The sequence below is a fragment of the Trematomus bernacchii genome, unplaced genomic scaffold (genome assembly GCF_902827165.1).
Source record: "Trematomus bernacchii unplaced genomic scaffold, fTreBer1.1, whole genome shotgun sequence".
NCBI classification, from domain to species: domain Eukaryota; kingdom Metazoa; phylum Chordata; class Actinopteri; order Perciformes; family Nototheniidae; genus Trematomus; species Trematomus bernacchii.
Window position 1 is genome coordinate 1354691 of NW_022987840.1, and position 15063 is coordinate 1369753.

Genomic DNA, 15063 nt, shown 5'->3' on the forward strand with positions numbered 1-15063 from the left:
TGTAGCCAATGCCTTGAACCTCGGCAAAAAAGGCATTAGAAGCATTAGAAAGTCAAGGTAAACTTGCGGTTAACTTGCGGTCTGCAATGAGTGTCACGCTCGCGCACACAAGTAAATATATATGCATGTTAATTCTCACTACGCGTCAGACACAAGACGCGTGTACATAATGATGTACATTAATTTATCAGAATCAGAATTCTTTTTTTTTTTTTTTTTTTATAATTTTTTTTTTTATATAATGGGACACAGGGTTCGGTCCGGATTGATTTGCAGTTCGGTCCGGATCTGGACCTTGGTCCGGAGTTTGAGAAGCCCTGCCCTAGATACTTCAAAATGAGACATTTCTGTTACTTCTTCCCTGTTACCCGTGTGTCCGTTAGAGTATCAGTTACATAACCAGGCACACAATGGGTATTTAACAGATATCCACCTGAGGCTAATGTTAACCCTTGGAAAATGTCCAATGGATGCAGATAGATGCATCTTTCCCTTTCAGAGTTGGACAGTTAAATGGGAGGATCACTTCCTCTTCTCGTTTCTTCTGAAGAAAAATGACTAAATCCCTATCCAGGTTACAAAAGCTGCTCTGTATTTTGGTTTATTTCAAACCTTATAAGATCATTTTTTGTTCCAATGATTTTAATGTCCTTTCTTAACCAATAATCCAGGTATAACGTTCTCCAGATAAACCACCTGGTTAAACTCAGTTTGCTGTTAAATGACTGTCTACTACTGTATATGGGTGCATTGTGGCTTATGGTTCATTTCATCATATTTGTGCAGTGTATACAAGCAGGCACATATAGAAATAAAAAGGATGAAGAAACTTTCCTTTCTTCCTTGATTTTAAAACACATACTATGTCAGACAGTGTTAAGATGAAATGATCACGCAATCCACCCCCCGAGTTATTTATTGTTTGAGACAGTGAATATGTCCCAAGGATCTTTGAACTTTTTAAGGACAGCACTTTTGTATTTGAGATGATTTTTCTGGCATACTTAACTCACTTACCTGTAAACCAAGGGACACAAGTTAGTGACTCAGGATGGTAAATGTCAACATGTGAATAAAAAGTTCTCCAATATTTATTTTTCAGAATTTCCATAATATCATTTAAACTTTCCAACACACAAATACAGTATAAAGCAAAGTTGTAACTTACTTGCATTCATTCATGTGACTCACATTGTACTTTTTAACACACCTTACGTTATTACTTTACAGCTGGGTATAAAAGATTGTGCTCAGGCTGTTATCAGCGTGGCTCAGGTTGCACCATGACCCCACCTTCTAATGTATTTTTACACGCTGAATTTTCTTTCGATGAAAGGACAGCAAACAATGGGGAGAACAAAATGAGGTCGTGAACGTTGTGAGTTAGAAAAATCGGGAATATCCCTTTTTTTTTTATGTAGGGATGAAACACTGATAATACTGACATATGTTAGTGTTGTAAAAATAAGAAAACAGTCATTTCTAGTAGAAATTCAGTCATTAAGTCTAATTTTACATGGCGCAAAAGTTGACAATACCTTATGCTTTTTTCGGCCACAAAGCAATCAGGTTTGTGGCCATAGCAAATCTTTAAGGTTGACTGTCCACATTGTAATTTAAAAGTGGCCAGATTGGGTTTGTGTATTTTAGACTTTGGTCAATGTTGCACTAATGTGTCACCATAGTGATGGCACACAAATGCACACGCTGACTGTGTCATTGCAGCTGTTATAAAAACCATACACTTAAAACCTGATTGAAGGTCCGAGTTGAATTCTATGAAGGTAATTTAAACAGCTTTTCATACCACTTACCATACAAATATGACAGGTGTAATCATGTGTTTTTCTTTCATTATGCAAACAAAACAGAATGAAGCTGTCTTTACACAACTTTGGAATAGAATACAAATGTAAATGTTAATGTGAAACATACTCATATAAACTGAAATTCTGTTAAAAAGTGGTTTTGAATTTTACAAAGTAAACTTTACAATGTATATACAATCATGTCTTCCAATGTAAACAATTCATATAGTCTGTCTTTTTACAATTGTGAAAAAATAAATAAAACCAAATTCACAGCAAAACATAATATATTACTTTTATGATATGAAATGTACTTTATTAAAAGGTGTAGATGTTGTTGTTGAATGTGGCTTAGTTTGGGCTAATTGTGGACTTTGTTTAAGGAGAGTTTAACCATCTGTCTATCCGTCATTAGCCACACAGCAGACATCGTTCAGTTCTCTATTGTCTCTTGTGCTCACATAAACAAAGCAGGTTTTAGGCCTTAAAGACTAAAACAAGGAGGTTATTCCTGAACTTGTACGCCCCAACCTCCCAGAAGAATTTGCCTGGATACCTCCTCTTCTCCCATATCTTCCTCCTCCTTTTTGAGACCCGTCCTGGTCCAAGGATAGTTAGTCTTTCTGTATTCACAACTGTCTTTTGATGCATTTCCAAGAGGGATCGCAGGCATCCAGCTTTCTTTGTAACCTGTTTCAAACATGGTATCTTTAGATGTGTTCTGACATCCCTGTGGGAAATAAGAAGCAACTGGTTGAGAGGGGGAGAAGTGAGTGTTGCAGTAGGGCTGGGTTGGGGTGTGTACACTGCCATCATCAAACCCTGAGTCCGACCACTTTGAGCTGTCAAAGCTCTGCAATCTGTCCAATGATGGCTGCCCCGTCTTGGAGTCTATGAGGTCAGATAAAAGAGGTTTTCTCTCAGAGTTAAGAGGTGATACAATGTCATCTGTGCCGCTCTGTAACTGAAACATGAGTGAAGGCAACACAAGTTGTCCATTTGTGTCCCGCTCTGTTTGCAACAGCAGGGGTCTGGCTGGATTGTTACTGGGTTCTCTTTTGTCGTTAGCCTGCTGAAAGTCTTCATTCTGGGTAGCAGGGACATGGACAGCTACTGCACCGTAGCTCTCTGACGATTGGCCGCCGGTGTTCTCGTGTTTTGAGGTCACACTGTCTGCACTTGTCTCCACAGAAGAGCAATCGCTGTCTTGCCAGGGGACGTCCTGGGGGGAATAACCTCCAGGCCCAACTACAGGCCTATTTGTCTCCACTCTAACTGTTGAGTAAACTGTTCGTTCACTTTGAACGTAGATCTCCGGTTTGGAAATAACGATATTCCTATCTGGAGACGACAGAACTCTTTGTGGGGAGCTGAAGGTGGATACCTGTTTTTTAAGAAAATACAGAGAGACCAATTCAGTTCAAAGGGTTCTGGATTTTTGTTGCTAAATAAACCTATTTCCATTTGATTCGAATGTACTGATACAGAAAAGATACATTTTCATATGAATGAAAACATTTACCATTATTGGTAAAAAAAGAAAACCAAATGAAATTCTTAAAACAAATAAATGCCTTTATCTCCAGACAACACTTTATCCAACACTGAAAGCCCCATGAGTCATTGAAAACACAATTTAACATGGCTAAAACAACATCCGCAGATATTCAATGTCTTTAATTACTTTCTCTTTGCTGTGTCACACACGAACCTTGAACACGTGTACAGTAATCAAAGTGCCAGAGGGCTTCATTTCCCAGTAAGGCAACATTTCCTTGTTGGCACTTCAAAGAAAACATTAGGAAATAAACATCTTACCAATAGCTTGCTCTTTTCCTTTCCAGCCTTCACGTAGTTGCACATATACACAACTGACACTATGATTATGGTCGTCAGTAGAGCAGCACTCACAAGAAGCCATGGCAAAAGCATCAGAGGATCATCTGAGGAAGAAGAGAGTTGCTTTAAAGCCAGTCCAGGAAATCACACACGTAAAATTTGAACCCTCAAGCGACAAGTTCAAAAGTTTTCCATTGCGACACACAAGCTTAGGCACGTTATCGGGGAGTAGCACTGTAGCATGCCTGTGTGACATAGGACTGTTGATTAACCATTATATATATATATATATATATATATATATATATATATATATATATATATATGAACTTCTCAGAAGTACTTATGTTGGTGAACAGGATCTTATCCAAACAGAAATCTTCACAGCAACATATAGAAGTGGAAATCCCCGCAGCACCTGTGTAATATATATGTATAATCTTGCCTGAAGCTGTCAACATTTGTTATTGTCAGTTTTACCAGTAGAATAATAAACAATAACGCAAACTAAGGTCAGGAAAATGAGTGTAATCGAATCTAATGTAATCTTATCAGTATCAAATTCAATCAAATAAAGCACACTTAAAAACGGTTTTTGGTCGAGCCAAAGTGCTGTACATGTAATAAAAGCACACTACAATAACATAAGAAAAACAAAATAGAAAAGACAAGAATATACAACAGAAATATAAAGACAAAACACAGAGAAATGTCAGGTGTCATGCTCGGCTCTGACTAGAAGGCCAGAGAGAAGAAGTGTGTCTTCAGTGAAGATTTAAAAATAGTATGACAGCAGCACAGGGAGCGGTCACCACCCAAAAACCACCAAAAGTGTCTGCCTGTTTTTAACAATTAAATGTGCCTATTTGACCATGTTCAGGAAGGCTTGGTGAATAAAGCAGGGACTGGTTTATAAAATGAGAATGGTTTATAACAACCTGTCTTGATACAATCCTAAACACTTGTTTCTGAGTGGCTATAATCACTTGAGGAGAAGAGCACAGAGTACTTCAAGTCAAACATAGAAAATGCAACATTTTCAACTATCACTCAAACATTTTCTGCTGTGGAGAGTTTTCTCCACAGCAACTGCTCCTTGATAGTTTCCCAGGAAAATGTTCACTGTTATACTGCTGCTTTTTTAAAACTATGATAGCATTTAATCTGCATCAGTCAGGTTTTCAGAAAGGTAAATACAGTTATTAATTTAAACAAATTGGATTAGAAACTGGCAGTTGTTTTTCAATGTATACAAAAAGAGCATTTAGTGGATACAATGAAACATATGCAGCAGCAAACAAATCATCCGCATGAAGTTATATTAATATTGTTATCAGTATACTTTGTACTTCTCGCAAGAGTGTGTAAAAGGAATACAAGTTAGATTCATCTTCCTCACCTGGCAGTTTGACACAGAACGTAGCATTTTCACTCTTCAACCGTCCCTCAGTGGACGGCGTGTAGAACACGTTGCCGCAGTACTCTGTTTGGTTGTTCTTCAAGTTGATCACAAACCGGCCAGTTGTGGTGACATTAACCTGGTGACACAAGGACATACAGATGTTAATGTAACTGTAACAAGAAGAACAAACTACTTTAAGCTAGGTACGTTGAATACAGCTTCGTGCCATCAGAGCTATTTGCAGAGGAGCGCAGTGACCGTGTCTAAATATCTTGGGCAGAGTGCGCGCAGTTATGCATGTAGACGGGCGGTATGCGATCCAATCGATTCATACGGGCAGAATGAAATGATAGGAGGGGTTTACTCGTGGCCTGCGACAGCCACAGATAAGGGATTTGATTTATTGATTGTTGTTGCGATGTAAACATTTTAACACATATAACATAAATGCTTCTAAAAATGAATTGCGTACCAAAGCTTTAAAACAACAGGTAAACCTTGGGGATGGATAAAAGAAAGTCATTCTACATCACAGCTTGAAGACCAAATACTTTAAATTAACTTACTGTAAGTCTATAGATGATTAGGTTTGTCTAATGCAAAAATCATTAATTGGTATGTTTGTCAATTTATGTTACATAGCATTTCTACTAATATGTAGCATACAATCGGCATTCCTGTAATTATATTATATGTGATGGCTTGTATGATTATATGATGGCTGAAGGAATTTCTGAACAGTTTATTTTATAAATGGAGACCTACCCGTGCAGCCCACTTTGGCTTGATGATGTTTAAGGTATAACGGATTTGAACTTCTTCAGGTCCTTTTTTGCTTTTGATGATTATGTCCTCGACTGACTCTCCATTTGGCCCCAAGGGCAGGGTGACGTTAACGTGCAAGGATGACACGGTTGTGTGTTTAAACAAGATTGGTGGACCAAAGATAGCTGTGGAGGCAAAGAAAGATAAATACATTTATGTTGCAGTAGAATACATCTGGCTTTGACAAAAGCAAGAAATGCATGATCAAGCGTGGAGATTCTTACTTTGTGCTATCGGTTTAAACTTATGGCTGCCTCGTAAGCTACCATTGGAGAACACCTGAGCCCGGTATTGAACGTCATAAACTGATGGGGTCTCCGCCGTCAGGTCACAGAACAGATCAGTAATGTTCTGACACTCCTTTTTTATCTGGAATTGCTGATAGTCTGTATCACTGTAAAATAAGTGGAGTAAAATATGGTTAAAAACTGAATGAGCAGGGCAGTGTAACACTTTAGTTTAACTGGTATCAAATCGAGAAAAAATAACTTAAATGTGCTGTGTGTAATTTAATCAACCATATGATTGTGTAACACACGTAAAAAAAGCACAGCATTGTTTAGCAACCAGGAAATGATATTGAGTGAGCAGCATTTTCCTATGCAGCTGGGTTGATGCTTAAAGTCCAGCTAAAACATTCCGTGACCGTGGAAGGGACAAAAGAAAATAATACGATAGGTGTGGTGTTTGACATTTTTCTGGGAGACTGCGTCATGTGTAATTACATGCAATCACACTCGCAGTTGTAGAAGCTGAGTCTAATAAGGAAAGAAAGACACCAGGGTGTCCGCGGGGTCTTAAAAAGTATTAAAAGTTCATAAATCAATTTAGCGAAAATTAAGGCTATTAAAAAGTATTAAACTGCATTTTCTAAGGTATTACATTTTGTAGCTTGTTTTCAATAAGTATATAAATTGTCCAAAGAGGTTGTATTCTACAGTCTGCCTGAATGTATTCATTGCGTAGGTGTGTAGTGTGATTCTGTGTAGTTTATTTATGGCATCCCGTTGGATTTGACGTCATCTGAACAGGACATCGCACGCTCACTGCTTGATAGCGCGCGAAGGCCCGTCTATGCCGGTTGTTTTAACATCGTTATGGGGAAATGCAAGTTTGCGTCCAAATGGTTGGAAGATCAGGAGGAAGGACAATCAATACTGAATATAATAAATGTGAGGTAAAGTGTGTCGCCAATGTAACCGGTTAAAACTCAAAGTGGCGATGAGGTCTTAAAATGTATGGAAAGGGTCTTAAAAAAGGTCTTGAAAGGTATTACATTTGGCTTCAGGATTCCTGCATATACCCTGGACACATATTGCTGCTCTTTACCATTACGTCTAATCTATTGCTACTGAAGTTAAAACCTAGCAGCATAGTGCGCTTCAGTTTTTCAGCAACACATTCATTAAGCCAATACACCATTTCTAGAAGAGATAGAGTGTTACAATTCTGCAAAAGAAAGCAAAAGAAAAATCACCTTTTTACTTGATTTTACATGGATACCATTCCTAGATTTAAAATTGTTCAATTCCCATGGAAAGACCAGAACCAACAATGACTTGTCCCATGGTCACATGTGTATATATATAACGTCAAATGAAGTGAGCACCATTGTCTACAACATGCTCATTTGACAGTGCCTTGACATTGCCACTATAACTAAGGGCTAACAGAGTGTTTACCCTGCAAACACAGTTTCCTGCCCTCCACTCTTTATTGATCTCTTCACGGAGTCACATGGAGGGCAATGGAAGTATAGGAGTACAATCTCATCCTTCATCCCAGGTCTTACTTGCAGTACTGGACGCTATAGAGGGCCTTTTCCCCGGGGAAGGCAGGCTCCACAGGATCCCAGTGCAGTATGTTGTAAAAGTTCTTGGAGACAAAATACACTCTTCCATCGCAAGTTAAAAGAGAAGCTGTTGGAAAAAGATTTTGCAAATGAGAAAAGTATTTTATGTCGGATGTTGATTCCAAGCTTGTTCTCATTAAGTCTGGTTTCAATTAAAAACATATTCATAATTTTTATAATTAAAAATCCTGACGGTTTTTCTTTTAATATATTGTGTTGTACATTTTTTATATTTTGCATTGTGTTGACTTTGTGCTAAGTGAGTACGGACACTATTCAGTAATAAGCTATAGAGAACCTTTTACACTCGCATTACACTTCTCTTTTATCTAGGTTGCAGCTCAAATGTTCCCAGCACATACAGTTACAAAAAAAAAAAACAGCATCCTCAGCCATTGCTGTTTCCCAATATCTGAGGTTCTTTGTTTGGACCTTTTAGAGTAAAGCGATACAGCACACATACACTAGAAATATCCGGGACCACAGGGAGATTATGAAAGATGGAGTTTGTTTCTGCTTGTGGCTGAAACTGAAAAACGCTCTGTTATTTGATACTCTTTCGTGTTGCCATACACAGGAAAGGGATGCAGGAAACAGCCTGTATTTTAAAGCTTGAGTTACAAGAACCACATTGTCATGATGAAAAGTCATGTACAAGGCGCGCGTGATTTACTAAACCAGGGCTTGTTACATCTTAATGTTATAGCCCATGTAGTTTATTATAAGAGAGACAAGTTGAGAATGACATACAGAGGAGTCAATTTAAAATTTGCATTTTTATAAGCTTCAAAATGACATTGTCAATATTAGACTAGACTGCTTCTAAAATGAAATAGCATTTACATTGATCACTATCATTTATAAGCGTTATTGTATTGTTGGTATTATTATTTTTCCTAGAAGAACTACTTTGTAATGTTAATTTGCTCAATCAAAACATACATTTGTATGAGCTCCATGTACTCACCATAGCAGAACAGAAGCAGGATGATGACATTCAGAGACCACATCTTCATTTGGTTTCTGGGCCACGGGAAAAAAACAAACAAAGTCCTACTCTGAAACTCCCGCCGCTAAATTGTGAGTTCTTAGCAAAAGTGACATAAATTCCACACGACAAAAAAAGAGACTAAATCCAAAATAAAACTCTCCAAAATCCCCTCAAAACAAAACCAGAGTGGCTGTCAGAAGGGCTGTAGAATCTTAAAGCTGTGAAGGAGTTGACTTTGTTTATCTGACCTCCGCCTCACAACCATCTTTGATACTCTCTGGGAAAGGAGTGGCTTTGCTCAGGTGTGCGCTGCAGGTGTACTTTGGAATATGTTATCGCTTTGTTCCGGTTTTTCTGCTTACTTTATGTTCCGCCTACTTTTATTCTCTCTCCATACTTCCCTTTTTCTTCCCTCCTCCTTGAGTTTCTCTCTCTCTCTCTCTCTCTCTCTCTCTCTCTCTCTCTCTCGTCTTTCAGGTTATTCGTGGTGTCAAGAGATTACAGGAAATGACTCTCAACTGCAAAATAAAGAAAGTGAAAGAACATGCTTATACACACATTGGGGGCTAACGCGTGTATATATGGTTAAAAAACCATTGTGTACATAAATCATAAACAACCTGATATCGGCTCATGTTATCACACCGTTTTAGTGAGTAGCAAACTAACATCTAAAATAATAAATGCATGAATAGGCCATTAAATTATGTTCTATTATGAGAGTAATCATTAAAAACGCACTGGGGGAGACATGCTTTGTTTTGCCCTGATGTGAACCTCATATGCAGACTTAATTTCAGTTTTTTCAGTTATTATTAATTGGCTTTTGTACACACAAACAAACAGAAGGCCTGATGGTTATCAGTTGCGGTGTCATACAGGGGGTTTTTCTCAATGTCGAGGAAGGCTGCTCCAGAGCCACTATTTCAAGCATACTACGTCATCGAGTGCCGCCGAAGGACTGTTCCAATGTCCAGCATACTTAGAATTCTACCGAGGCCGGCGTACTTCGTAGTGAGACATTTCGAGGCTGCACATGTGTAGACTCCACGGTCTTAAAATCCCCACAATGCTTTGCGCATGGACCAATTTCCAAATCTTTGGCGTAAATCGCGCTCCATTTAAGGCGGGGCCTCGCATATGACGCACACCTGCACACCTGTTGGCCTGTTCCACAATTCTTTGTTTTCCGAGGCTAGGAAGGATTCTTGCCTCGCCTCTGAAGCAAGTGACTCATAAGACATGTGCTACCAAGCAAGCGTCCTCGACATTGAGAAACACCCAGAGTTTGGTGAAAGCTAGAAGCTGGTATTCTTCCATTTCTTTTTTACTAGCACAACCTTGTTTTTGTGTTTTGTTGGAGTTAACGATAATCTCATTTCAGTTAGAATCATAAAATAAAGTATAGCTTGCAGGTGCATGCTTGTCTGCTGTACTGTAGTAACAGTTAGAATAATGATTGAGGTGGATTTGTTGGTGTCTTTCCAATTTTAAATCTGAGAGGAAAGCATTACATACTATTTTCCATATTCAGAATCAGGAGATTTACTAGTTTTAAACTCATCGCTTTATGTAGAAACAAATGTGCAATGTTCCACTGGAGCATAAGTGAAACACAGCTCTAGAATAAGAAGTTCATATTTGACTGTAAAGCTGATTGTACTGTACTTTTGATACCTAATATTATCATCGAAGCAGAAAGAAGCCAACAGATTTCAAGTAACAAAAACACAACATAATTGTTTGTACAACCACAACATTGCTAAGAATACACACTAAGAATAGGAGACAGAGCAGTATTGGTTATACAGGTTTGAGGCAAACAGGTGGAGTTTCCAAGGTGACAATGAACACATTTTTCCGGTGTATCTATTGAGTCACGTGACTTCATTGGACGCCTAAAGAATGACTTACTGATGATTCTCATGTAAGACATTTTGTCCCGGCCTAGAAAGAATTTGAGCAATGATGACTGTTTTATTTAATTTTCTAAATACAGTAGCATACACCCAGAGCTGTTGCACTGTACACCTATTGTGCAAAGTTGTTTGCAGAGTCATGTTGAAAGACTTCACAGCTGTAAGAAAAATGCATTGTTTCAATATGAACTCAGTTTGACGTTTGCATTGATGTCTTGATAAGGTGACTCATGAAATAAACTCTTCGTAATGACGGGGAATCTATTATACTTGGCCAGTCACAAAACACATTTATAAAACAACAATCTATTTTAAAGATCGTTGCACGTTATATATTGTTGGTTACTGGAATGCATGTACCATAGCATGAAGATGTCAACTTAATGATTTAAGCATACAAGGTATTTTTGATGCAACTAGTTTCACTTCTACTGTACACACACACACACACACACACACGCACACACACGCACACACACACACACACGCACACACGCACACACGCACACACACACACACACACACACACACACACACACACACACACACACACACACACACACACACACACACACACACACACCGTAAAGTGAATTAGACCTACCAGCTCACTTATTGCACACTGTTTTGGAGTTTGAAGTAAATCCCTCAAATGTTAATGACTACATTTAATGTTCAATTGGTTTAGCCCAGAACTCTGTGACTCTCCCTTGAGTAAATGAAATAATGCTATTAAAATATTCTGTGCCTCTATAGCCTTTAAGTCATAAGGCTTCAAAATCTTATTTTCACCGACAATAACCTGTCTGGTGACTTTTCACCTGTCCCATTTGTTTTGTTTGAGAAACCTGCCGCCCAATTGTGCAACGTTTATTCAGAAAATGGTATCTGCATTACAGTTGCCTTGGATTTTTATTAAAAAAAAGGCGGTGTGAGATAAGATAGGAAAATTATGACTTGATTGGGATTATCCCCACAGGCTTGTTTCGCAAAGATTTCTCAGTTTGACTTCTCAGTTTGACAGTTCAACCAAAGTGTTTTTACCGTCTTGCACAAGCGTAAATGTGGATGAAGTTCTGGTTAAATATGTCTCACGAAGGCAGTCTGTTCTCAAATTGCCTCTGCAATAATAACATGTAAAGCACTGATTGATTTGTTCCACCAAAGCAAAGACACTAATCTCATTTAAATCCTTATTGATCTCTGTCTTTCCCTAATATTGCATGCACTGATCCTTGTGTACACAATCTGTCTATCTCTGTTTTAAGTGGGTCATGGTCAGCGACACCTTATCATAAGAAACAACATCCTGTCAGTGATTTGCTCTGAAGGTTGATTTTAATTAGAATGTTGTTTGACTACACAAGTATGTAAACAGCGACATTAAAATATGCCACCTGGCTGAAAAATAATAAAGACCTTGCCTCACCACATGTTGAACTGTTTTTGACATGGGATGTTGAGTATGCGTGTATGCTTGGTCTTCAAATGGCTAAACTTGTGAGAAGAAAATGGATACTTTAATATTCTGCTTTATGATTTTCTTTAACTAGCCAATGATTGTGTGTTTTCTGAATTTCACACATTTGTTGAGGAATAAGACACAGTAGTTGATTTCAAATTCATGAATATCCAGATAGGCATTCATTGAGTAATTATTACTGTAAGTATGACTCCCTCTAAAGGCAGTCTTGATTATTAAAATGGCACCAACCCAAAACCTGCCAAACCAGCACATGAAACCCAAACAAGTTAACTTGGGTTGCAAGCAAAAACACACAGAAATGTATTTAATCTCTGCTTTGCTGCACCGTTTGATACTATCTCCAGTATGGCACCTTGTTTCTACACTGAATTTTATTGTTAGAGATCCTTTATTTTCTCTTTGTCACCAAATGAGCTCCTGCTGGTGACATCCCTGAGAGGAGGAAAGGCTTTGATGTGGTTGGACAGAACCTGAGGAGATGTGATGGGTACTTCTGTGGGCTCTTGCACTTCAAGAACATCATCAATGAATCATCCTTTCCGCTGTCGCAGCAAATCAGATGTATCTTGCATCTCTCACCTCGCCAGCCTGTTCGAGTCACAAAGACTGAGAGATACCTTTGATCTCATTCAGTAAACACGGGTTCCACTGGGCAGCGTCAGCTCTCAGGTTGAGGAGAAACCAGAACTCATATCTGAAATCTGGTGCAGCAGAAACATTTGCAAAGTCAATCTTTCCCATTTTTGCGATTCCTGTTGGGTTTTTTACAACTCATCATGTATATCACCCTATTGTTCTGTACTCACAAGTACAGAACCCCAAAAAACCCACATTTGTATCAAGAGGAAAAGGATCAAATTAAAATCTGACAGTTAAGGCTTTAAGGAGAACACCAAATATCTTGATACCTCTGATCAAATACCATTATATATGAATAATTCACTGTATTGTGTGGTTGACTATTGGCACTTTTCCAACATGATTACACAAAACAATATTTGATCAAAAATCATTAATAATGAGGATATAATGCTGAGTTGGTTATAGAAAATGGTATGCATAGCTATCCAGTTAGAAAACAATTACATATCTTTTGCATAATGCAGTCCTTAAAACCAGGAAAAGACACTTCTTTAATACAATATCCAAAATGTAAGATGATATCTTGTCTCTTGCTACAATATTGATATAATGTCAGTATACTGTCCAGCCGTTGATCGCAGAAAAATCCTTTGCATCCTTTGTCAATCAGTGTCAAAGGGCTTTGAGTACAGACATGCAGGTTACATTGCAGCAGAGTCCAATTTAGTTTGAGTTTGAATCTGGGACTTGCTCTTCACACTGATTGGTTGGAGGGTAGGATGGTAATCACAAAAGCCGCGTTCACACCGCAGTACTTTTCCCACTTTAGTTCCGATATAGTTCCGAAATGTCGCGTTCACACCAAAAAGACCCGGAACTAAAATTAGTTAATCAGAACCTTTTTTACCCCCTTTCCCGTCCCTGCTAGAGAGCAGGGACTTTCGTGGGAGAAAAAGGTTCCTATGTCTGATTGGCTGGGCGGAATGGAAACCACACCCCGTAAAACTCCCAAAAAGTTTTGTGAGGCCGCCATTTTATTATCCTAGCATTAGCATTATTAGCATTAGCATTAGCCCAGCGCACAAACGCAGAGAGACTAACTTATGGCAACACAAAAGAAAACATGGGAGCGGTGGAGTGATGAGGAGGTGTCGGCGTTCTGGCGATTTACTCGGAAGGCTTCAGTAGAAGCTGCTGGGACTCCCAGCAGCTTCTACTGAAGCCAGTCCCCAACTCCGGGGACTTCCGGCCGGGGACTTCGGGTGGCAGTATACGCCGTGAAGTTGTTTGCGGCCTGCCAGTAAACCCAAAGCAGAAGAAGAAGAAGTGACGTCAGCGGCTTCATTTGCCTAATCCTTCCCCAGGAACTTATTCCGGGGATCTGTACTTAGTTCATGAGAACTAAAGAGTTCTCATGAACTAAGTACAGATCGTGTTCTCACCGGAATAAGTTCCTGGGGAAGGATTAGGCAAATGTTCTGATGAACCTTTGTGGGAAAAGTACTGCGGTGTGAATGCGCCTAAAGCCTCTCCATCCTGACACGAGTCCTGTCTACCCCTGCTACCTCCTCCACTAACAACCATCACTCTCCGTCAACTATCCCTCAAGTCAATAGATATAATGTTCATGAAATCCTGACAGATGAGTCTTCGTTATAGCAACAAAGAAACGGTGTGTTTCACGCAGTGATTAAAGAAAGATATCACCGAGCGGCTGATGGGTCACAAACAGACATGTAGATAACAAACAGACGAGCTGCTTAGTTTATAGACAGGCAGAATGAGAACAAGATACAAATATGGTTCTAAAGATAAATGCTGAAAACACACCTGCTGCCCTACACAGACAAGTAAACAGATCACTTCAATAAAGACAAGAGAGGATTTAAATCAAGGTGAATTCCTGACAACATAGATATTGATATGCTATTAATAAAAGCGCAGCATAACAGAACCATTACCTGTAACACAAATCTAATAAAATGCATTATTATTGCTTTTGCATATGTCCATTTTAATACATACAACGTCTTCAGCATTCATGGATCATTTGAGACATTTCAGGTGAAATCTAAACAATTCAATGAACCGTAACAGAGAGGGGAGGTGCTATTTATAATGAGGCAAGAAGGTTTGTATCCGAACAAGTATAGGGCAAAACATGTGGTTATTCTAAACAACGCACTCACTAATGACAACATAATGGTGTTGTGAGATATGCCCTTTTCATTCATTAATGAAGAATGATTTAAAAAAAAATGTGAAACTCATCTACAATCTGTCTGGAGGCTAAAACCTTGGTCTGATCAGTAATGTGATTTGTGTATAGGTGCGTTCACACCGGAGTACTTTGGTGTAC

The 15063-nt window shown here is 38.8% G+C and overlaps 1 protein-coding gene across 1 annotated transcript; it reads right to left on the reverse strand.

The window, feature by feature from the left end:
- Positions 1-1069: 1069 nt before the first annotated feature.
- On the reverse strand, positions 1070-9031 carry ifnlr1 (interferon lambda receptor 1). Its single transcript, XM_034112744.1, has 7 exons — positions 8694-9031; positions 7667-7793; positions 6099-6268; positions 5815-5999; positions 5047-5185; positions 3627-3751; positions 1070-3192 (listed from the first exon to the last, which is right to left on the reverse strand). Exons 1-7 carry the CDS (start codon positions 8740-8742, stop codon positions 2314-2316), a joined length of 1674 nt encoding a protein of 557 aa, XP_033968635.1. The 5' UTR covers positions 8743-9031; the 3' UTR covers positions 1070-2313.
- Between the last annotated feature and the right edge of the window lie 6032 nt (positions 9032-15063).

Bases quoted from the DNA above. Each gene is read 5' to 3' on its own strand.
- ifnlr1 (XM_034112744.1), bottom strand. From the start codon at position 8,742: ATGAAGATGTGGTCTCTGAATGTCATCATCCTGCTTCTGTTCTGCTAT. The intron at 7,794-8,693 runs GTGAGTACATGG...TTTTTCCAACAG, and splicing joins CCTGCTTCTGTTCTGCTATG to CTTCTCTTTTAACTTGCGAT. The intron at 3,193-3,626 runs GTAAGATGTTTA...CTTAAAAAACAG, and splicing joins AGGAAAAGAGCAAGCTATTG to GTATCCACCTTCAGCTCCCC.